Here is a 25,177-nt window from a genome sequence, read left to right as displayed (position 1 = left end):
GCACACTGCAGCTCAGCCGATGGCAGCCACAGAGGCTGCAGTTGTTGCAGCCGGGAGCTCCTTTCCTTTCCCACTGGGGGAGATGCAGCGCCGCGCGCATCCCACCGGCTGCCAAACAAACGCTGGATCCAGTCCAAGATCCTACTGCTCCTGCTTATCACACAGCCTCCTAAATGGTCCCAGTTATCTCCTGGCACCGAACCAGCGGTGCTCGCTGGGGTCACCTTAGCTCCTGCGGCTCGAGCCTGGCCTCTGCCACAGCCCGATAATTCACAGCAGAGAACAAAAACTCAGTGCCCGACGCCCAGCAGAGCTCCCTCAGCAGCACCACACAGCAGCAAAGACACGCCGACGGCAGAGGTGTTTCTGCTTAGACAGATCTATGTTTGGACATAGACTCTCCGTAGGTCCGCGCTTTCCCAGAGGACTGCGGTGTGTGGTCAGCTGGAGCAGCCGACCTCGCCGGAATGGGAAAAGCAAAGACTTACAAAAACAATAGTCAGCGATACACGACATGACATGAAACACAACTGGGCGTAACCCACGCTCTGAACAGCAGCAGCAGTTACCTTGAAAAAGTATATTCTCCTTATAAACTTCATCTAAGCTAAGAGTCATCCAGTTATCCCAGCTTACTCTGGAGCCTCTGCTATCCACGTCCTCTGGCATCGGCTATAGACAGCACTCACCTGGTGAAGACATCCACCTTTTGCAGAGAAAACGGAGCAGATCCATAAAACAAAGAGAAAGCAGCACCTAAACACGCTGCCACTCAAGCTTTTCTTAGGATTTCAGAACCGTCCTGAACATTCCCGACCAATAAACACACAAAGGACCGCACCGTTTAACGGTGGCATCCATGCTGAAGTAGGATAGACAAGGGACCAGCAGATAGTTACCTCATTAACGTTGATTTTCGACTTTGCAGATGATTCTAGAAAGGCACAGTTACACCACTGTCTTGCTAAGTTTTGACCCTGTTCTTTGCCGACTACACGCTCTTCCTCCAGGTCACATTTATTGCCGACCAGAATCATTGGAACCTGGAGAGGAGACAAGCAACAAGAGAGACATCGGCACGTTAACGCTCAATCTGGGCTGTAACGCTGCGGCTCACACGGGCACCTGGGGAAGACAATAGAGACAGTATGAAAACCAATAAAAACCAGAGTTTGGCAGTGCTTACAGACGAGACTGGAATTTAGATGCCTGCTGGGAAGGAGGTGAACAAAGTCCACGGTTATGGACACCGTGGTTCACTTTAGGATTAAACACCTGGAGGACCCCATAAAGCAAAAAGGTGTTATTTCAGCACAGTCTGAGTTAGTAAAGATTTACTTTCTGGTCTCTACATCCAAAACCATTCTGGTCAAAAACTTAATTTACTACTGAAATGCATTTCAGGACTTTGACGTGGCAGCAGGAAACGTGCCTGGCAGCTTAGCCTGGTTTAGACAACGGAACATGCAGCACGTGTGTCTGTTCCAGCCCCTTTGACCTGTCTCCTCAACCTGTTGTCAAGCCACACAACAATCAATGGAAGCCACTTTTTATTCCCTGGGCAGGGAATAAAAAAGGAATAGTTCTGTGCAGCAAAGTATTCTCCAACCCTGTGCACAAGACCCTCCTTTCTCACCTCAATACTGTACAAACCACTGATGGGTTTTGCACACACAGGGAAGAGGAGGTTCGCTACAAAAGGCACAAACAGCGTGTGCTTGATTTATAATAATTTAAATTATTACTATTACTATGACTCCCAGCAGCTCCACTCCTGAAAGGACATCACTTCCAATAAATAATCTCACGCGACATTAAACCAAACATTTGATGCATGTTCAGAAGATTCATCCCACACCCGTGATTCAAACACAGGCAAATCATTTGTCTGAGACAACGGTGAAAGGGCATCTGCCCCTCTCCTTGAGTCGCTGGCTTTCTAACGTGTCTGAGTGAGTCACCTTCTCGCTCCTTCACGAGGAGAAAGAAAGTGCCTTGAGGAAACCATATTCCTCGTGACGTTTCCTCCTGAAAGGCAGAGACATTTAATACCATAGGAAAATGACCTTGGCTGTAGTAAATTGTCTCAAAGTATCAAAGTAAGCATTGGTAGGTGAGCAGAAGGAGATGAGCTCTCATCAGTTACGTTGAGACATTGAGTTAAAACGCTTTCAGAGAAAGAAATCTTAAAATCAGTACCAAGACGTCTCAGGAATAATGCCCCAATATACCATTCCAGGAGGCTTTCCCTACTTCTCCGGAAGCCTCGACCATGGCAGCAGCCCACAAAAGATGTCACAAATGGGTAGAAAAGACCTTAAACAAGCAACAACGCTCAAAGCACCCAAAAACTCCACCCACAAACCCCAAAGTGCTCCCAGGTGCCCTTTCTAGAGCCCCAGAGGGTGCACGCGGTCCCAGCCGCTGCCTCCCCCTCCGCCAGGACCCTTCCCAAGGGCACTCAGCCCCATTCCCACCACTCTCCCTGCACTTTTTGCAGATCTGGAGACAGATCTGCAGCTCGGGACTCTCTGCGCCCGGGAATGGTGGGCTACACACCATTGTGACATTTGCTTTTTACAGCCTGCATTTCACAGACCTTCAGCCTGAGGCGGACTCTGAAAGGCAGGAGCACAGCAGGATCTGCAGGACGCGCCGCAGCGCTCCGCGTGCAGCCAGAAGCGGGAGCATCCTGTTTCCTCACGCTGTGTGAAAGCACAGAACCTACAGAACTGCTGATACTGGGTGTGCACCCGCTCCATTTCCTGAAGCATTCAATTCTTCGAACAGAAAATTAGCATTTTCCAGCTGGAAAATAAATCATCATCCGCTTCCTTTGGTAACTCACAATGCATTGTACGCTTTTAATCTACTTCAGTGTTAATATTTGTAGCCTCTTCCTAATTCAAGTATGCTCAAAAATAATTTTTTCTATTTTAAATTTACAACCATAAGGATTGGAAAATTATCTTCTTTTATTTTTAAGAAATAAGTTTTACTCATTACATCAGAAACCTGAAGTCATGACACGCATGAGGTGAACACAAAAAAGCTTACTTCACATCCGAGACCAACAGGATATTTCCAACTATCTCATCTTAATGCCATTCTTTACAGTTATCTAAGCTGTTAAATGAATTTTACTCATACCAACACAGGCAAATGTGTTTTGAAGATGTTCAGCAAAAAAAATAAAGGTATGAAATAATAGCAAAAAGGTGGCATTTGGATTATAGGATTGAAAGCACTGAAACTCTAAAGGGTTATTTCACAAGGCAGTGATTGTTTATTATAGAGCCAAACTGGAAGCTTGATGAACAACCAGCTTTTCATCATTTACTATATCACAAAGACTGGAATTTAAGCTTTGTTAGATGTACATAACTTAATGCTTTAAATATTGGGATTTTAAGAGAAATTCTGGAACTCAATACAGGAAGGAGTGCATTTTCCTAACTCCGCAGAACACAGCTTCAAAGGTTCCCAGGCTTGGGTTCAACAAGTAACACCCCCTGAACACAGAATAAATAAATGCACATTAATAATTCAATCAGAGCACTGACATAAACCCCAAAGCACCAGTCTATTGTCTGATGGGCTCGACCAGCTTACGGTGCAAATTCCCCTGCAGCGAGCGCAGCGGAACGGAGCGTTGGGCTCTGACCAAGAGGCTGATAAAGGACTCGTGCTTCCAGGGATTTGTGCAAGCATAATCCCTACCTAAATGGAAATCAGTTTTGCATAAATAGAAGTTCAATTTGTTAAACCAAGGCAAGAACCAAAGCCATTCCACACAAAGTCATCGGGATACGACACAAGATCCGAGAGAAAGCAGCAGCCCCGAGAGGTTGCGTTGAGTCCCACAGCAGCATCGCTGCTCTCCTCTCTCTCTGCCTCGCTCTGCTCTTTGCTCCAACCACCCGTTCCTGAATAGCTATTCCAATACAACGCACACGGCTTACCAGGATTTGGCCTGCGTACATATTCCAGCCCTGTTCTCCGACTGCCTCTGCTCCTCCAGCCCCAGGAGCGCTGGAAGGAGAGAAAGGCTGGGAGCGAGGGGCTGGTGCCACTCCTGCAGCTCTGCCAGCCAGCCCTGCAGTGGCTGACACAGCCTGAAGGCAATCGGCATCAAAGGCAGCGGGGAAAAATACAGGCAATCCTTTTCACATCCCTCAGGGCAAACCCCTGAGTACATCACCAACAAAAGAAAACCATTTCAGCTCCCTCTGGAAGAAGCCTACACAGAGCGAGGGTTCCCACGCATCTCCACCAGCCACACGGCTACTGCAGCCTCAACTCCACCACACATTTGGAAATTAAAACCCATCGAGGGGTTCCAGTGACAGGGGTTGGGCCAGGAAATATGGTAAATGGTTTGCTTAGAATCATGGAATGGTTTGGGTTGGAAGGGATGCAATAAGATCCAGGGATGCTTCATCTAACAAACAGCTCCTGCAGCCGGAGCAGAGGCAACAGAGGAGGCTCCCGTCGCCTCCCCAGCCCTACTGATGCTGCCTTCTCACTCACAGGAATGAAAATAAAGGGATATCCAATGATTTTACCCCCAAAAAAGCTAATGACAACCTACAAAGCATGGTCTGGTCAATATGCTGAACGTGCCCTTTCTGTTTGCAGGTTCACCAGCTTGGATTGGGACTCCTACGCGTGGGAGCGGCACGGAAGGCACAGCGTACAACACAGCCTGCAGGAAACATCACGGCTTTGTAACGCAATTCCTGCTTCAAACATTTGGGAAAAGCAATGCCAGTCTCCAGTTGGGAAAAGCAATGCCAGCCTCCACCACAAAAGAGCTGCAGATCTACTGAATATATAATTTGCGTGAGTTTAACTATTATTTCTCCTTAACTTTGAGGGATGTGAGACACAGCTAAAGCCCGACGAAAAAAGAAAATGCAAATACTGGAAAGGAGTTAAAAAGAGGAGAAAAAACCCATTGTTTTCAGTCAACTCCCACCATTTCTGAGGACCATCAGCCTTCTGGTACTCGTGGAAATCTGGTTTCACTGTGTCCTTTAGCAGGCGCTGGACCTCAAATAACAACATGTATGGCAAACCTTTGTGTTGAGGTTTCCCTTGCCCGGTTTGTTATTAAACAGGGCAAGGGAAACTTCAACACAAAGCTTTGCCATATAGCAAAGAATGTTCTTAGGAAGAAATCTTGCTCACAGATTCTTGGTTGATTAATTACAAGAGCATTTTAACCATTTGCAGAAGAACAAATACTCTACTTACATCTTCAGTGTCCTTAACCCGTAAAATCTGTTCCCGCAGGTCCTGTAAGTCGTTAAACGTGGACTGCGCTGTTATGGAATATACTAGTGCAAACCCTTGGCCGTTCTTCATATAGAGATCCCTCATGGCTGTAAATTGCTCCTGTAATCAAATATTTTAAAAAGTAATTAGCTACTGAACACAACTAATGAACCTTTACAAGGGAATACTTTATTGTAACAGAGACAAGGATACAGCACAGCACGCCTCTACATTTTCAGTCCTTACAGGGATTCACTGGAGCGTGTAAATTTAATAAAAGCATTAACCAATCTCTTGCCATTTGTTTTTCTTCCTCTAGTAGTGAAAAAGGTTTCTTGACAAAAAGGAGACGATCAAAAGCAACTACAAAAACGTATCTGCAGGCAGACTGCTGTACGCTCCACGCCACAACAGGAGGCGTTAGGATTTGGCTGCTTTGTTTTGTAGCGATCTTTCGTTTATTTTCTGATACGGCGTGAAGCGTAAGCCTGCCATCAGATATGGACTGGGAATTCCATTTCTCCTCTACACAATATTGAAACAGGACTGGGTGTCACACACAGATGATTTACTCTGAGCACGACTGCGTGGGCAGGCGGTGCCTGATCCCCTCCAAACACAAGCAGTTAACATCGCAGTCAGCTCCAGCACAAGAACAGCTTAAAGGTTCAGTGCAATGAAATGAAGGCTGAAAAAACTGCCCCGGACCAGAGCTGCCTTTGTCCAGGTCGGTGAAAGGAGGCTTTATCAGAATTGTGTAACAATGCCTTCTGTTTCCACACATTTGTGTTGCTGTTGGTAATTTCCAAAGCTTTCTAAATAAAATCAACATTTAGGAATCGTGTCCTCCTGCTGTGACGTACACTCAATATTGCAAAGTCTGCTTCTTTAGGGACAGGACTTTGCAGGACAGTGAGTGATGCCGGCATGGCAAAGGGAGTTTCTCTCAGAGTGGAAGGACACGTAGAGATACCACCTGGGTATAGAAACATTCCTTCACAGATACAAAGTCTTTACTGACTGAATGCTCCCCACGTGGGCGGGTGTGACGTGCTGGGAGCTGATCCCTATCCATTCCTTCAATCTGCGTCTCTCCAGCCACTTGCAAAATTCATGCATACAATTATTCCGTATGGGTGTGTTGACAGCACGACGACGGTGGATAGCAGAGAAGAGGAGAGCGGCACAGGATGCACCAATCCTTGTGTCCCAGCACTGGGGCACCAGCTGGGGAACGGGCTCACAACGCTGCTGGTGGGGCTGCAGAAGCCTCATTCACCGCACTGGTTTGGGGTTACGTGACATAACCACCCGATTTAAATCACTGATGCTGATCTATTGCTTTTGCTTGGGCAGCATTATTACATTAGTGTAAGTTCTACTCGACTTCTCACCTCATTCTTAACAAACAAACTCCATCCCAGGTACAAAAAGAGATCATACTCACTGTCCCTGCGGTATCGAGGATTTCCAGCATACACTGCTGACAGTCTACTTCCACTTGCTAGGGGGAAAAACGAAGAGAGAAACACAGTTAAAGCTAAAAAGTCAGAAATGGGACAGGCAAGAAGAAGAGCAGCTTCATTTTCACTTCTCCCACAAAGATCTCTGTAAGCAAGGCAGGAACCGGCATTGCCCAAATGCTGAGAGGCACCAATGTTAGAGGATTAATTCCACCCCAGGGCAGGTATTTGGGTTCACTTACGCTCAAAGACTCTGTTAACCACAAAAGCCTAAACGAGCATCTCATTGCGAACATCTCAATTTAACTGAGATAAAAATTCACTCATACAAATCAAAGGACCCTGAACTTCAATTTTCCTTTGCTGCTGGGGGAGAAGCAAAGAAGGAAGAGAAAGCAAAATATTGAGAGATCCTCACAGTGAAGCTTAGCATCTCTTCCACTCACTGAGAAACGAAGGGAATTCCAGCATAAGTCAAATAAATTTGACAGCAGAACTCATACCACAATTTACATTTAATCACCACAGGCACAAATGTTAAATGGGTTTGTTTTCTGTCACGGTGCCTTTAATTATGCTAACATTGATGCTCGTCCGTAAAACAATGGGTGACTTGATATCAGTCACGGGAAGAAAGCAGCTCTGTTGTAGAATTACGCAACACGACCGTGTCAGGGATCCTGACAAGGACTTTCGCTCAGCAATTTCAAGCCTGCATCCAAACCGGCTCTAAAGAATTGTAAACGCCTGCAAACCAAGCAGAGCGCGCTCGAACTAAACAGTGAAACAGCCACTCCTGAAAGAAAACAACAAAACGCGATTTCTGTGCTGCGGTAACGTAACCTACTGAGATGAATGATGTACGTGTCCTTATAATAACTGCTATAGATAGCAAACATAGCAAATATCGCTGCCTTTATGTTTTGAAGTAATCATTATATGTTGAATTGCAGCACACAGAGCTGAGTAAGAGCCTGAGCCTTGTTTGGTTGAGCTGCTTCCACCACAGCAGTGATGGCTCAGGAGAATGCACCAGGCTGAGCTCTGGGCAACCTCGAACGGGAGAGCAGCAGCCTCCAACTGCCTCATCTCGAGTCAGAGGAGACTGAAAGTGAAAGCTCTTGGGCGCACGGAGCCGTGTGAAACAGAACTCAGTTCGGAAGGAGTCCAAATAACAGCAAAATTTGTCATTCCCTGATAATTCAGCTTTACAGTACCTGATATAATTGGTCTGACCGCATCCAGACACCCTAAACGAGTGAAACTCTGAAGTGGAAGAGAACCGCATGAAACCATTTCATCTGCACGGAACCAGCTCCAAGACTGATGCTTCTCTACCCATCACTTTCCTGCTGAGGTTTTATGCAGCCCTAACACTTCCCAGACAAGACCTTTCTCATTCCAATAGCTTCTGTTGCATTATTAAAGAGAAATGAGCTTTACGAGACTTGAAAGAAATAAGTCATGTTCTTTTACCTTTCTGTATGAATCCTCTATTGTTGGGTCATATTTTTCAACAAAAATTCCCTGAACGAACTGTACAGTCTGCAGGGAAAAGAAAGGAGAAAAATATTAACTGAATGAACACAACCAGAAACATTTATCAAGAAGCACTTTATGGAAATGTAAGAACACCAAAACTACTCAATAATGCGGTTAAAATTCAGTCATATAGAGCACAGAAAGGGAAATAGAAATTTTCTATTTTTTTACAATAAAATTCATGCAGTTTCTGATAAAAATCACTTTATTCAAGAAGGTTTCCATAACTTTTTTGAAATGCAAACAGCCTGCCTGCATTTTCGCAAAAGGTGACACCTGCAAAACCACCTTTGCTTCAGCGCCTGCAACTTTAGAAGAATAAAGATCACTAAATATGGAAGATTTGAAATTGAATCAGAGGAACTGGCAATCTGCACGCTGTGGTACCTTATGGGAACTCTACATTTCAATTCAAATCCCACTGGAGTTCCCCGGAGCTGCTCTGGATTACACGCCCAGAGCACAGACACGTTTCAGAGCAGCAAGTTCCATCTGGAGCATCTCCAGATGCTCCATTTGTATCAAACCATTAAAGAAGGAGACATCATTCATTTCCAAAAGGAAACCACTCTCCTTCTATATAATTATTCAAAGCAAATCCACTCAAAATATTTCCCATCAAGCTGCCATCCGGATGTGGCCCACTCTGGACATCCAAGCTCTGCTCTCCAAGCACTGATGTCGTCCGGTCACATCGGTTCTGCTCTGTCCTGGGAGCCGTGTTTGTGACCGGCCTTCAGCGTCAGAACCTGACAAACCACTCGCTGCATTTCATCTTGCTACTATACCACCAGAGTCTTATCTTCTATTCACAGTACTGCTCAGAAAGATTAAACTGGGCCCAGGTATTCATTCCCCAAATTGTTTTATTTCTAACAGATCTCTGTTCTAATTTCTATTCTCTCAGCTGACGCCCATGTGTTCATGGAAAATCATAATTACGGCTATATTCCACTTCATTCATAACCTACCTTACTACCTAATATTCTTAAGCTCTGATGTCCTTTAATGTTATCAATCAGAGGAGAAAAGAGAGGCCAAGGGAGAAGATACAAATTAGGGTTGTTTTCAGGTTATGCGTGGATTCGAGACTTCTATAACTTTTTGTTAGTTGGGGGGGTTGTGCATCCCATCTTTCTTTTCCAGTTCCTTTATAGAGGATGATCCACAACTGGATATTCCTGGTAGAACTGCCTGCCCGCTGACGCTACAGAGGATCAGAAATGAGGAGACAGCTTCTGTACAGGAAACACTTATAAAGAAGCCGCAAGATAACTGCCCGAGTAACCGCACAGGGTGTTCTGCTATGCTCTCATTCCCAAAAGGCACAATCGGCATCATATTGACACAGAAGAGTTAATGCGACAAGAAGGATTTGCAGTGAAACAACACCATATTGTGATGCACTCTCACGACAACCCAGGACTGAACACCAGCCCCTTTGTCACACATTTCAGTTTATACAGTTGAAGAATGAAATCTTAAAGTGACCTCCAAATTTCTTTTTCAATCCCACCTTGTAACCTCTCCTCGCTGGTGCTTGTAAATAAGCAGACAGGCATGTCAAAAGGTAAATATTATTCACACTTAACGTGCTAATGGGCACTTATTCTGCCCTGTCACAAAAATAAGTGTTATGTAGGAATTACAATATATGCTTACTTAGCACCGGGACTGTCAGAAAGAATTTAACTTTTGTTTACCAGACGCATTAAGTATTTGCATTTCAGCTTTTAAGAAGGCTGGTGATGGATGCTGACTCAGACTTCACACCACAAATAAGGAAATTCAAGTATGTCAGACGCTGAATAGCTTTCATGTACAGCATATTAGTGCCCTATTTTACTTAGCGAGTCTCTCACCACTATAGAAGGAAAGGAAGATAATCAATCAAGAGGATGCTGATGGAAAGAGTGATACAGTGTGTTTAAGCTGCTGCGGAAGAACTGAGCGTATCAAAAACATTTTACTCCTACATCTTGTTAACATTAGGATGAGATGTCTGAAAGAGCACATTGAATTTCATAAGCAATTGAATAATCGTTCCCCTTCTTTCACCTGGATCCTGCAGGCAATTATACTAAGATTATTAGCAGCCCATAAAAGACAGAGCGAGGAGCAGTGTCTGCTACAGGAAGGGCTGGCCAGCTGTTATCATCGTCTGTGAGATGGGAGAGGGTGTAGCCCCTTGTTTTAGATAACTTTACACTTACACCGGTTCTTTGCCTTTCTTCTTGGAGGGAGCTGCTTGACTGATCTGTGATAAATAGGTGACAGATTTCTCTTACAATGCTTTACTATCAACTCTACTATGTAAACCTCTTCTAGAATCAACAAAAGTACTTGAGGAGTGCAAAGTGTCATCGGGCCGCTTATCCCTCTGCACTGCATGCACTGGAGGCAACTCCTCATTCTGCCCCGGGTTTTTAGTGCTGCACACTCAGGTTCAATCCGGGATGGAAAAGACACAGCCTTCAAGGTATGAGAGGCTGCAACCATCCCCGGTTCACTGCCACACACAGCCAGGCTTCACTGGCCATTCCAGTGTCCTCTGGCTTTTAATACTTAGATATTCAGTCATTTACAATCTTACAGCCACGCAGGACGCAGAAATGAAACGCTGACTATTCTAACAGTGATTAATCGGTGGCTGCTTCTCCAAATCACGGCACATGTTCATTCACAGGTAAGTCAGCAGCGTCATGTGGAAGTCCCTACACAAGTTAAAAGCGATACAGAGATGCCAATGCACTTAATGAGCATTGTCTGCAAGAAGACAGGCCAGTTTTGTGTATCTGTTTCAGAACTGCTTCCCAAAACTCACCAGAGCAGACTTCCCCACACCTCCTGAGCCAAGGACCACCAGCTTGTACTCACGCATGGTGTGGTCTGTTCAGAGAGCGGCGATCTGGAAGGCAGAGAAAAGCCAAGTTTAAAGCGCCCCCGTACATAAAGATTTATGACAATGTCTTCTGGAGAAGCAACACGCTCCCCTTCCCCAAAAGGGAAGCGCAGTTGGACGCGCCCGCTCTCAGCCGCACCGGGCAGCACCAGCTCTCGCCGCCGGACCTCTGTGTTCTCAGCATTTTACAGCACAAAACAATGAGTATCAGGCAAGAAAATCAGATCAGGAAGATGCAAGGAGAGAGGTTTCCTTCTCCTCCCCACTGGGAAGGATTTAGGTCAGTATTTTCTCTCTGGAAAAGGTCAGGCCTCGCTGACGGCTGCCAAGGCAGAACCTCGCTGCTCCCCAAGCAAGGGCTCTGCCTTTTTATGGAAATCTTGCAACTCCCTCGACTTGCTACGCAGCACCACTAAACTTCTCGTTCTCCTCGAGATTCCCCGACAAATAAGGCAAATGACAAAGCCGGCGAGAAAACACTTTACGGTGTGTTTACATTATACGCCGGGCTGGGCTGTCCCTGTCGAGGGAGCGCAGGCAAACAATGACCTCAGCAGCGAAGGATCTTCCCCTCTTCCCCTGCACACAGCACTTTCTTCCCAAGTAAGGCTTCGGAAACACGAGTGCGATGAGGCTGCGGCTCTCAGAGGCATTTCAAATGAACGTTAGCCCCAGGATTTATGAGCTCCCTGGCTACAGTTTGGAGACGGCTTTAAACATAAAAATGTATTCCAAGTAGTTTGGTAGAGAAATGCATCACCGTGTTGAGTACCGGTAACCACCATCTGCGAGAAACGGGGATCTTACTTCCAGTTTTGCAATTGTGGACAACTCCCTGACACTGTGTCTCAAGTTTATACATCATTAAATCAGGATGGGTTTTCTTCTATCATTTAAATTCCCAAGGGAAAGCTGTAACACACAGAGAGAAGAGGAGACCCCCAGCCGGTCCCTGCAGGAGCTGCACCGGGCAGCTGGACACGGTACCGGAGACCTTACCTACTTGGCACACCAATTCTGGTTTAACACCACTTGAAGCTCATTTTTAAGCCAGAAGAAGAGAAATACCAGGCTGGTCTGCCTATGCCAAGGCTCTGTGGGCACACAGCCACTCTGCCCTTCCCGCATCCGAGCCTTAAGAGAGGGAACGGAGCTGAAGCTGTCGGCAGCAGCTCATAGCTTTAAGCACCTCGGGGTGGCTTTTCTTCAATTCTTCAAGCCTCTATGAGCTGCAGTTGCTTAACTGCATAGAAATTGTGAAATTAAGTCAAACTGAAAAGGAATTTTCCAAAATGGTAACTTTAAATATCTAAAAGCAGAGGGAGCAATGTCCACGCGCTTGAGTCCACTGACAATATTTTGGGGTTAAGTTCTGGCAGCTGTAAGCTCACCCACTTGAAAATTTCCTCAAGAAGGAACATTCGCTTCCTTTCTTTCAAAAAATCACTATTCTGGATGGGAAGGAGAGGGTAACAGTAATTAGCAATGATTTTCCCCTTGATAATCTATAGAAATTAAAAGGCAATGCATTTTTCATAAAGTATAAATGCAACTTATTGATCCAGTTCACCTTCAGCTTCCAGTTTTGCAGTCTGTTCCACCCAAAAAGCAATCAAGCTACGGGTTAAATTTATCTGTGAACTCTTTCACTTCTTATTTATAGTAAAAATACTTGTGGGAAAGTTTCAGCTGGGAGCAGTACAAGCCGAACTTCTCATTTCTGCTCTACAAGATTTGCTGATTATGTTTTTTTTTCAGGTGCAACAGGAAACCAAGATCCTGAAATGCATAAGCCTTATTACTGTAAACCCCACACGCCTTCATTATCTTGTGGCTCTTTCACAAGTATGTTAATGCTCTCTGTTTATGCAACGTGAATAGAGTGCTCGAGAAATTACTACGCTGCATCCCAGCCAGCTTTTCGTTTGGCAGCTGTTTATGGCCACCTAAACTCGGGCAGACACAGCAGCTTTCATTTCCATCCAGAGTTTCACGTAGTGGAGCTGCATGCTGTGAAGCAATGGCTAAACGGAACGAAATTATGGGTGTTAAGTGCTTCTTTTGAGTCAAGAAAAGAATATGATCAATAAGGACTGGAAGAAACCTAACTTTTAGCACTGTTGTAAATGTTGTGAAACCGGTCTCATTAGTTCTGAATGCTACGGAATAAAATAAAGCAAATGCTGAGCACATCTCGTTGCTCACAGTCCCTTTTCCCACACGCACGCGGCCACGGCAGGACATCCATGGGGCACAGAGCATGTTCCACACCGACCCACTGCTGCCCTGACTGCAGGCTACCTCCTCCCCACTGTACCAGGATTCTCCAACCTACCCAGTGCTTTACAGCCACATTAAATACAGCGTAATAAATTAGCAGGGTTCAGGTTTCTATAATAAAGAACAAGCTTTGCTTCTATACTGCGAAACACCTGGCACGTCAGAATTAATCTCTCCTTTATTCTTTAAGAGGAACCTCTCTTTGTCACTGTCGCCAGTGTTGCCTGGAAAGGGACAGAGATGGATATTCAGCTATTGACAGCATCAGCCCTGAAGTGCTCGGCTCTTCCCTGAAGGGAGGGTGAAGAAAATCATAGAATGAAGGAATGGTTTGGGTTGGAAGGGACCTCAAAGCCCATCCAGTGCCACCCCTGCCATGGGCAGGGACACCTCCCACTGGCTCAGGGGCTCCGAGCCCCATCCAACCTGGCCTGGAACCCCTCCAGAGATGGGGCAGCCACCACTGCTCTGGGCAACCTGGGCCAGGGGCTCCCCACCCTCACAGCAAAACATTTCTTCCTAAGATCTCATCTCAATCTCCCCTCTATCAGCTGAAAACCATTCCCCCTTTCTTTTAACACACAAAAGCAAAAGGCAGTGCATGCGGAGCGGCAGAAGGATCTCTGAGAATGACCAGGAGAGGGATGCAGATGAAGCTGTAACACGAAACGTGGTTCCAAGCACCTGCTCAGCCACATCTTGATTCAGCCAGGCACTCGCCACGCTCTTAACCGCACGGATGCTCTTTCGTCCTGTTGCAATCGAGAGGCTGAATCAGGGTACAAAGAAGAAAAACACTCAGGGTATTTCCCAACCAGTGGAAGAAGTCGGGCAGAGGCTGTGGAGAGGGCAGCGTGGGGAGAGCAGCCCAGGCACCCTTCAGGAGATAAAGCTGCCACAAATATTGGCTGCTCCGGCTACAAAAGCTTTACCAGCTCAGTTTAGCATCCAGGTGGTAAGGAGAGAGAAGCACGAACAAAGATCAGTGAACACAGCACAGAAAGACAATGGGTGCAAGAACTTCACGCTAACTAAACATAGATGTGCCCATCTGAAGAAGGCAGTTTGTATTTAGTAGTTTCTCCTTCCTCCTCCAAATGCTGATGGAGCCACAAGCAGCAGGAAGTGCAGATACGCCGCTCAGTGTGCGGAAGACCATGGAAAGAGCACGTGGTCTGATGGTTTTGCATAACTCGTTGGCCATAACTGATGACAAAACCTCCATTAAGTGAGGTGATAACAGAAAAACATAAAAATCAGAACAGACACGTTCTTGACTCAGCCTTAAGCACTGTGGACTGCGATCGTGGATTTGTGTTTTGTACAGCAGCAGGGAAGACGGGACACAAAACCTCAAGGCTTCCTTTCCCCACTATGGCAAATGAGCATCAGGCAACTTCTGATTCTCAGCAACGCATTATATGCAGCAATTCCTGAATTCCCTCAGCTGCCAAGGGTTTCACAGTTAGCAATTTCCTTTGAAATATACTGAGAAGACTGAAAAACTCATACCTTGGCATAAAAGATCTCTCATCAGTGTCAGCAGCACTACTGAAGGTTTTTCCAGGCTCCCTACAGGGACTGAAAAGAAAAAAAAGGAATTAATCTATTTTTCAATGACACTGCATGTAAGCATCAAATCTTCTCTTTACAGCTTCAAACCAAATGTGCCTGGTACAAAATTTCCTCTTTGCTTTATCCATTCTGAATATCTTTCTGAACACTCAGATCAAATTACCTTAAACACAAGAGTGCCGTCACAATTCAACTCTGCCTCTGGGATGGGAAAAGACCGGGGGTGTTCAGGCACAAACCAATGGCAAAACCCAATTTCTACTTCATCGCGTCACTGAAAAACTGCTTTACATGAGGTGAACCATAGGAAGATGACACAAAACTGAACTTCCTTAGGTTATAAAGCAAAAATGAAGCTCACAACTGTCTAAACCTCCCTTGGCACAGCTTGAGGCCATTTCCCCTCATCCTATCGCTTGTCGCTTGGGAGAAGAGACCAGCACCCACCTCACCACAACCTCCAAGTTCCTGTTGGACTTTTTCTCCCTAATAAAATCTGCACAAAACTTCCCTTACAAAAACCAAACTGCAGTCAGCCAAACCCTATCAAGCTTGCAAGGCATTTTAAGAGAAAAACCTTCCAAGGGATGAAAGAAGCAATTGTTCCCCTTTTAAGGCCAAATTCATGGTAAGTTTAAATGAAAACCTAGTAATTTGTTTTTTTTCCAAAGCTTTCTTTCTAGCAGCTCTGCATCCAGTGCTCCAGAGCCACGGGCACGTGCCAGCTGAGAGCCACAGACATCATAGTGTTTGAGAAACAGATAACGAAGCTGTCATAGTCCTTGTCCAAAATTTTCCCAACTTTAATCGGAACTGAGCCTTCGGCAAAGCAGAGCTCAGCCAGGCAAGCATTCACTCGGACCCCATTGGTGCACACCTGAAAAGTGGGATTTTTAGGGAAAGCGCTGAGCCAGTCTCAGCTACAGGAGTGGGGGCAGATGACAGCTCGGCACTGCGGGCTGTGTTGTCGCTCCAGAAGCGGGACAGGCAGCCCTAGTTTGAAATAAGGGCGAGAAAAAAAGGAGTGGAAAAGAGGAAGGCACCGAGCGAGCACGCTCCAAACCACAAGCATCAGCTCCTGGAGACAAGGTGAAACGGCTTCTTGAGGTGCGGCTCCTGGGCATTGCTAACCTGCTGGGAATTGTGCTGTTCCCTGGAATGATGATAGAGGAGAGAGGAACAGGGAGCAAACAGCACTCACTCGGCTTCAGGGGAGAGAAAAGCAAATCGCCTCCTCCTGAGTACCTGCTCACTCACCACCCACACCTCCCTTTTCTTGCAGTCTGATTTTCACATATGGAAAAGAGAATATTCCACATTTCCAAGGGAAAACGTGCTGTCAGCATCTTACAGACCCAGGAGGGGAAGGCGCAGAGCTGAGCAGATTCCTGGGATGTTCCAGCCGCAGGTCCTGGCTATTTTTACTCTGGCAGGTAAATATTGAATCATGGCTACTATAAACAAACCTGTTCAATTTGGAACTTGTTCTTCACACCTGGGTTTGAAGCCACCACAAACCAGACCATGAAAAGGGGTGGATTCTTCTCAGAGTGTCTACTCAACACTGCTCAATCCTGCCTCAAAATCCTTTCAGCACCACAGCCCTGTCGGCAAACCAAACTCGAACCCTGAGCTTCTGCAAAGAAAAGATTTACGATGGCCAAAATCACCCTAAAACCGATGCAGTAAGGAAAGCCGGGAACACGAGACTCTTGCCTTGGCTTCATCCTGGCTGAGCACCAGCGCCTCACCATCTGCTCCCTGATTAGTTACCTGTTACACACCGTGTGCCCAGGTATTGAATTACTCGATGAATTCGAAAGCACGTTAAATACTTCCCTAATATTAATCAAAGCTGTCCACAATGACGCAATTGTTACACGCGAGCTACGGAAACGTGGCAGGAAGAGGGATGGTGGACCACAAATGAAAGGGCGTTTGTGCAAATCTCAATTAATTAACAGATGGCTCCCCTAAAAGAAAAGGGACAAACACCAGCCACAGACTTACCTTGTTAGTATGGCATTTACTTAAATAACACCAATCGCTGCCATGGACTCACTCACCAATCCCTTCCCCTTGGCAGTTGATCTCCCTCTCTTTAGGGTACACTAAATCTCCTGCACCTTTCCTGAGGCCATCAACATTAGTAGAATGAGAGGGAAGGAAAAGAGAGAAGGGAAAAAAAAGACAAGCAGGACTTCAAGGTGGCGTTAAAGTCCAATTTGCCAAACTTTGATTCCCACCATCTTCAAAGTTGCCTCTGGTTTAGTGCTCATAGTGGCGTCCAATACCCGAGTAAATGGATTTTATACATCAACATTATAAAAGCAGAGTTCACCTTTTATACGTTATGGCAGGAGCCTCACCCTCAAATTTACAATTTTAACAATAAAACATTATCATTTCCACTTGCTGCTTTTACCATCAAACCCAATACCAATCCAAGCAAGACAAGCTGCAGGACGCGTTGCTACCCAACTGGAGCACAACTGGTTCTGCAGTTCACATCCAGCCCAGAGCAGTGGTGGCTGCCCCATCCCTGGAGGGGTTCCAGGCCAGGTTGGATGGGGCTTGGAGCCCCTGATCCAGTGGGAGGTGTCCCTGCCCATGGCAGGGGGTGGGACTGGATGATGTTGGGAGGTGAATCTACTCCTGAGCCACTGTTTGTACTAAAGAGTATTTTAATAAAGTTACTATAAGCCAAGTTAACTGTGATGAGTGAAAAGCATGACAGTATTTCATTACCATAACTTCCTAATATTTCTAAAAGAGAGCTTTCACCGATAATTCATGTATTTACAAACAAGAAGACAGCAATGCTTTCATAACAGATCTTGTCCAAGTGAGAGGCAATCACCATTTGGGAATCGAAATCTAAATACATTGTTTTGGTTTTGAAGCACCAGATAAAACCAAAAAAAGCACAGAGAGAAGCAGTGAACGAAGCTCATGACGAGCCAAGGAAGCCAGTAGGTGTGCGAGATCCCTCGAGCACAACAGCATTGCTGCGAGATGTCACAGTGAGCGTTCGATAGGCAAAGGTAGGAGATCAGCCTTCACATCTTGCGCTGTTAAAGCCTCTGATCCCGACCTTGTGCTCCTAAACCACCTCTGAATTGCCAGTTCTGGCACAGTCTCTCCTCTCCTGCAGCGCAGCGGGAAGGTCACTGATGCAGGGCTGGAGCCACAAAAGCGTGGGCTGAGGGTAAAGTCCCCCAGCAACAGAGTTTGGCTTTGGTGCTGTGCTGGACCACAGCTTTGTGCAGATGAGCCGCACACAGATACATCGGAGCTATCGGCTTCTCTGAAAACAGCCACAATTCTGTCATTTGAAACAGCGACTTTATGCACAATCATACCGAGAGCGATCTTCCTCCGCCTGTAGCCTTCACTGCAACCAGCTTTGCGCTGAACTGGCAATTTTAAACATCAGAACATCTACGGCTACGGAAGCGATGCCTCATTGTAAATCGCTTTGCAAGAGCAGCACTAAAAAGCTGAAGCCTGCCATGCCAAAAAGGCTAATTCATTTTTTGTCCTATTGGTCTGCATGTGCAGAAAGATGCCAGGGCTGTATGCCAGGCAGACAGAGAGCGGGGAAAGGAAGCCAGGAGCAAAACTCGGAGCCCAACACACACCCCTCCTCCCCGAATCAGAGCATCGCTGCGTCACTCGCTGCAACTGGCAGCCTTGGCTCTGAACGGACTGCGGCACCACGGCAAAGCCCATGCGAATGGACACCAGCCTGCACGCAGGAGGGCAGACAACACCTAAACTGGGAGGATTCGGGGGTAAACAGACTTTTCTCAACCATAGACAGAACAGTTTAATTGGAAGTGTGGTGTAACCATACAGTGGTAACCAACCAGCGATGAGTTGCCGGCAGGAGAGGGGTCCTCCCCAGCCACACCACAGCCACACGCAGCCGTTCCTCCTCATCTCAGCTACTCGAGGACTTCCGGCAGAGGGGTTTGCACAACTCTGAGGAGTTCTCAACAGCTTTTTTTGGAAGAAGAAAAGAAAAACATTTCCTTTCCCTTTTCCTCATCAGCAAAACACATAAATGTTAAGGGGCATAAACATCAGACGTAGAAGCCGTTGGTGGGACTTCCTCTAGCTCATCTGCCACAGCCACAGTTGCTGCTGATTTTTAAGTCCTACAACTTTTTTTTTCCTCCATTTTCTTTAGTGGAAAAAACATTCTGACCTTTTCTAATACAGATTAAATTCCAGACAGACTCTGAGAGGCTCAACCATAGCAAAACACCAATGATGTTTTACTTGGTAAGGGTCATTTGTTGTGCTGATAGTAGCTTGGCAACGTTCTGGACTGTGTTCTTCCTGGTTTATATAATTCGAGTAAATAAGTGACACGAGGCGGGTAGGCTGTCACTGCCCGTTCAGCTCGTGCTGCAATAAGTTCATTTCTGCAGGAACAGTGAGCAGACACTGGTCCCTGCCGGGAGCTGGAGCCCAGCTTACCCTCATTTCATAGAATCATGGAATGGGTTGGGTTGGAAGGGACCTCAAAGCCCATCCAGTCCCACCCCCCACCATGGGCAGGGACACTTCCCACTGCATCAGGTTGCTCAAAGCCCCATCCAACCTGGCCTTGAACCCATCCAGGGATGGGGCAGCCACCACTTCCCTGGGCTCCTGCGATGGTGGCTCACCTGGTCAATGACGATTGTTTGAATTTGATTGTGTTCAGTTTCTTTTCCCTCGCTACAAGAAGGACATAGAGGGGCTGGAGCGCATCCAGAGAAGAGGAAGGAAGCTGGGGAAGGGTCTGGAGAACAGGAGTTATGAGGAGTGGCTGAGGGAGCTGGAGTTGTTTAGCCTGAAGAAAAAGAGGCTGAGGGGAGACCTTATCACTGTCTACAATTGCCTGAAAGGAGATTGTGGTGAAGAGGGTGGTGCTCTCTTCTTCCAAGTGAAGAGACGAGAAGAACTGGCCTCAAGTTGCACCAAGGGGGGTTAGATTGGATATTCGGAACAATTCTTTCACCCAAAGCTTCCTCAGGCACTGGCAGAGGCTGCCCAGGGAGGTGTTTGAGTCACCATCCCTGGAGGTGTTTAAAAGACAGGAAGATGAGGTGCTCAGGGATGGTTCAGTAGTGAACAGGTACTGTTGGACTTGAAGATCTCAAAGGTCTTTTCCAACCAAACGATTCTATGATTCTACGAATGAAAAGCCCCACTCACCATATGGCCATTCATTAATAGTACAATGTTTAGAACTTCAAATAAAACCCCTACAGCAACGAGTATCCACGTAACGAACACATAAATCCATTTGACGACAGCTGCATTATAGCTCTGTGAAGCAGAATTCTTGAAGCGTTTTCATGGCAAATCGTTAAGGTTCGATAGGAGTGAGAATAGTAGTCAGTTAATATACAGAATTAGCTTAAAACACAGAAAAAGTAACAGTTGTGTTACCTTTTATAATGAAGTTATTTAATACAGTACCTAATCCTCCAGCTCAGTCCCTCAATGCTGCTTTCCAAGGACGGAGTGGGGTGGGAACTGAATTTTCTTTTACAACACAAACAACATTTTCTTCTGTGTGAAGCTTTTAGCTGAAGCAATATTCAAAACTGTTATTAACACTTCAGTGCTGGAGGCTGAGGGGGGTCACAGCAAGATCTTTCGGGCCAGGAGGGTCAAGACCTGAACTGTGGGCAGATCTGACCTCTCCGGAGTTTTTATACCCCTCCTGGGTTTCAACTTTCCTTTATGAAAAATAAAAGGTGACACTAACCCCTAAAGGAAACAGCTCTGATAGTTGAAATCAGTTTTATATGAGCCATTTCAGTATTTATAGGTCAAGCTTGATTACAACCAAAATAGATTACTATCCAGCTGTCTTTAACCGACCACAACACAAACGCAGGGCAGTTGGACACCCGCTCCCAGCAGAAGAGTTGCTATGTTTAACTCCCCAGGAAGGGAGGGGACATCCTACATCAATGAACAGATGAGCACCCCCTGGCATCAGCCGGCCCTCCCCCTCTGCCTCACCAACAGCCTTCAAACAGGAACAAGAACAAGTCTGCTTGTTTTTAACGTCTCTTCGAAACGATAAGGCATAAAGCAATAGGAGAAAGCTCTCTCCCATATTAGGATGCAAACTGGTTCCATACATGGCCTGGAGACAGCCAGTCCTACGCTCTGAGCAAGAGCTTAGAGCACGCCACGCTGAATTTGAATGGTAACTGCCGTTATCCACAATTTCTGTGCTTTCCATTCGGGCCAGGATAACTTTTTATGGCAGTAAAGCCCTCACTCAACTGTTTCTGCTACACCAGATTCACAAATACAACACACCAGCCATGCAAACACATCACCACCACTGGTTTAATATACATTTAACATACATTAGCATACATTTGCTAAACCTCTGCCTGTAGAAACAGTCGCTACGGACTTGGCATAAAAAGAATAAAAGAAGTTTCAGCCTCTCAGCTCCACGTGGACTGGAGTTTTCCTGACACCACCCCAGCACTGCAGTGACTGGTACCCGATATCGTGCGTACGACGCAGGTTCAGAACAAACACCGCGTGCAACAGAGCCTACAAAGCACCCAAACTGCAGAATAAAGGAGGAGATCCATTTTTCTCGGAACCCCACCATTGAGAAAAGGGCCCTGGAACATTGAAACTCCTGTTTGATCCTATTAAATGAGATTTCTGAGAAAGTTTTACTCTTTATTTGAGAGCCTTCAAGTGACCAATAGACTAATGCAGTGTATTGGCGAGACAAGAAAAAGTCATAGTAATAATACAATCCCTATGATAAGTGATCTGATGAGTTGAAAGCCCTAAATGCATGAATATTTCACGAGAGAGGCTGTCTGGAACTGCTTCAGTCCGTATCTTTAATCTTAATGTTATTTTCAACTACAATTACTGCTATAATCCAAGGCAGAAGGCATCGACTGGCTGAATTTATTTTATCTTCATCTGTCTTGGCTTCATAAATCCATCGAGATTTCTGTTCCTCAGGCTCAATACGCAGCAGTGGTCAACCAGCACAGCCCTCACACATCCCACCTCGGGGTAAATCAGGATGTGCTGGAATGGGAGGACTTACGCAAAAAGGAGAACTGTGCCAGAAATAACCTTACCCAGTGAACTATGATTTACTTCAACCCGTCACGTGGGAGCTGGCGTATAAAAAGATATCATTCTGCATGTCAGCTGTCTGTAATGAAAGTTTTCCTCTTCACAGCAGCCCCTCCCTACAACTTCAAGTTTATTTGCACTAAAGAAAAGGCGATTATATAAAAAGCAACACAAAAGGCGCTGCAACCCATGCATCCAGCCGAGCTGCTCCTCCCACAGACCCAGCGCTTCTCAGAGGAAGGGTCTGTTTCCAGCTCATGTGTAAAAAATGTGCGATGCCCGATTCCATACGGATTATTCACTGGGACGAAAACTAACAGCGGTCTTGCTTCTAGAACACAGAGCACTCACAGTCACAACCAGAGATGCTCTGATCTTTTAAAAAGCAGATTGCGCAGCCATGAGTTCACACGCAATTTAAATATGATAAAAGCAATTTTTTTCTCACTGTTAGAACACAACAGCGTCGGATACAACAAATGGTGTAACAAAAATGCCCCATGAGCCCGGCCAGCCTTGCCGTTCTGGCCACTGACAAGTGAAACGCGACTGTCTGTTTGTCCGTAATGCTCCAGCAAGCAGCAGTTGCGCAATGCAACCCGCTGACAAACACGCTGTGTGCTACCAGCTGCAGTGAGCTTCCAAAAAGCAGTTTTTCCACTAACTTTTGAGAGGGAGACAATTACCTATTACAGAAATGCCCATCCTGCTCCTCAGGCGAGTGTATGAAGCACACATTTCTGAGTGCCTCATTTAAGCGATCAATAATGATCTGTTTCAGCCACAGCACACCCACCGCTGGGGATGCATCCACATCTCCTGTTTCAGCACCCAAATGGGTTTAAATACTTTCCGTCTTAAGGAATCACAGAATAGTTTGGGTTGGAAGGGACCTCAAAGCCCATCCAGTCCCACCTCCTGCCATGGGCAGGGACACCTCCCACTGGCTCAGGGGCTCCAAGCCCCATCCAACCTGGCCATGAACCCCTCCAGGGATGGGGCAGCCACCACTGCTCTGGGCAACCTGGGCCAGGGCCTCCCCACCTGAACAGCAAAACATTTCTTCCGAAGATCTCATTTCAATCTACCTTCTTTCAGCTGAAAACTGTATCAATATTCAAAATATATAACAAACCATAATGACTCGGGCCACCTGCCCAGGACTATTGAATGGCTCCTCATATTTTCAGCCAAATTAAGCGAAAAAGGTGAGAAAGCCAAGCCAACCTCCTGCAGCCCTGAAGCCTCCTTTAGTTTGCTGTTTGTCCTCCGTCACCAGCTTCTTCCCTGTTATAAAGGCTCTGCGGAGGGTCAGACTTTCCCCCCAGATAAAGGATGCTGTTCATCAAAAGAAGACAAACAGCAGCTTTTACCCCACGCTAAGCTTCGTTTCTGTCAGCATCTGGATTTCTCAAACCAAAAATATGAAATATGTGCTCTCACCCAGGCTCAGACCGAGCCACCGCAGCTGCGCCGAGGAAGTGCCTGTTCAGGTAGAACAGGTATTTCCCAACACCCAGCACCCAATTCCTGCTGGACCACTCGCAGCGCGGAGCAGCCACATACATCAAAACATCATCTTCATGTGGCCACATTCGGATTCCAGCAGAGCTGCCCTACCTGCTCCAGCCAGCTGACGGGGTGGGAAAGAGCCCTGCGCTGTGCCCTCTGGACTGACAGCACGAGAGACAGAAACAACACCACTTCCAACTTCATCATCACCTGCTACGGTGGCGTGAGTATATTCTGTAAACATAGACATTTCAAACCTCAAAATGATCGGTGATCAAAGTTTGAGAAGGTTTCTGGTGTCCTGTTTCTTCCCACGCACACCTCCAAGGGTTTTCCCACTGCGGATGAATGCGATTTAAGTTTAAACACACCATTTCTGATTAGGAATGTAACGCTTGGCGCCTCCTCCTTGAACACCACCCATCTTCCCACAGCCTCTGCATTTTAATATCATTAAATGGACTACTTTGGACAACCTTAATTACTGCAGTATTGGCAAGGGGAGAAGGAATCTCTCAGTAACCACCTTCTGTCCTGCTCAGAGCTTTGGAGATCAAAACTCATCTCATACCAAAGCTAGGACCGAAACGGAATCAGTACATCTAGCACCAGAACAAAGAGCTTCAGTGTGAATTGAAGCAGGGATGTGCTGTCCCGAATGATGCTCTGCTGTTGCTAAGGTCTACACAGCTTCTCCTCGCCCTCTTCTTTCTTCAGAAGAGCGCTTAGAGAAAAGAGTCAATAATTAACCAAATTATCACCATCGCAGGAAAACACAGGTACCTTCTAGTGATGAACTATCGACCTCCAAAAGGTTTCAGCCAGCCAACAGACACGTAAGCCAAACTCACAGGCAAGGTCTTAAAATCCACAAACGTAACAAGCAAAGCCAACTGAAAAACAAGCGGTGAAGACTCTAAATGTGCTGCAACAAAACAGCAGCTTGATATAAACTCCCATAAATGCCGGCTGCAACTCCACTGAGGACAGAGAGCAAATATTCACCTATTTGTCCACCACCCAGAACAAACCACAGGTCGCATTCTCTCCAGGTTTAACAGGAGAGCCATCACGTTACCTCTGCCACACAGAAAAGTTCCATCCTAAGTAATACGTGGCCAGGGACTTGTTTCTCACTCTCTCCGCAACTTCTTCTCTCACTGAGTGCTGGTACTTGCACAGCCACACCGCGAGTCAGAGCAAGAACTGATGTGGCCGAAAACTGCAGATATATTTTTGGGTCCAGCTCAGTTTTCAGCAAACTGAGCTTCCTAAGTTACCTCAACATCCACAAGCGCCAGTACCAGAGCAAGGAGGACACTGGGGCGTGCAACAGCGTTTAGTGACCAGGAAACCCCAGCCTGGAGCTCTGGCCATCTCGCTGCATCTCACCCACTCTACCAAGAGATACAACAGTGCCATGGAGGTTGAGACACCATCCCTGGAGGTGTTTAAGGAACGGGTGGATGAAGTGCTTAGGGACATGGTTTAGGGA

At 46.3% G+C, this 25,177-nt stretch overlaps 1 protein-coding gene across 3 annotated transcripts in view; it reads right to left on the bottom strand.

Moving 5' to 3' along the window:
- RAP1A (RAP1A, member of RAS oncogene family) overlaps nucleotides 1-25,177 on the bottom strand; it is a 37,468-nt gene that overhangs the window by 4,638 nt on the left and 7,653 nt on the right. Inside the window, exons 2-7 of one of the 3 annotated variants that reach the window (XM_054087287.1) lie at nucleotides 14,977-15,045; nucleotides 11,107-11,190; nucleotides 8,217-8,285; nucleotides 6,725-6,781; nucleotides 5,257-5,397; nucleotides 900-1,043 (exon numbers count right to left, since the gene is read on the bottom strand). In XM_054087287.1, coding sequence (XP_053943262.1) covers nucleotides 900-1,043; nucleotides 5,257-5,397; nucleotides 6,725-6,781; nucleotides 8,217-8,285; nucleotides 11,107-11,163 — 468 coding nt within the window. In that variant the 5' untranslated portion in view covers nucleotides 11,164-11,190; nucleotides 14,977-15,045. Of the gene's footprint in view, nucleotides 1-899; nucleotides 1,044-5,256; nucleotides 5,398-6,724; nucleotides 6,782-8,216; nucleotides 8,286-11,106; nucleotides 11,191-14,976; nucleotides 15,052-25,177 lie in introns of those variants that run through there. The other 2 variants (XM_054087288.1, XM_054087289.1) reach the window with 2 other exon arrangements.

The sequence above is a fragment of the Cuculus canorus genome, chromosome 24 (assembly GCF_017976375.1).
Source record: "Cuculus canorus isolate bCucCan1 chromosome 24, bCucCan1.pri, whole genome shotgun sequence".
Taxonomy (NCBI): domain Eukaryota; kingdom Metazoa; phylum Chordata; class Aves; order Cuculiformes; family Cuculidae; genus Cuculus; species Cuculus canorus.
The sequence above is the reverse complement of the archived record's forward strand: the minus strand, read 5'-3'. Positions and strand labels throughout refer to the sequence as shown.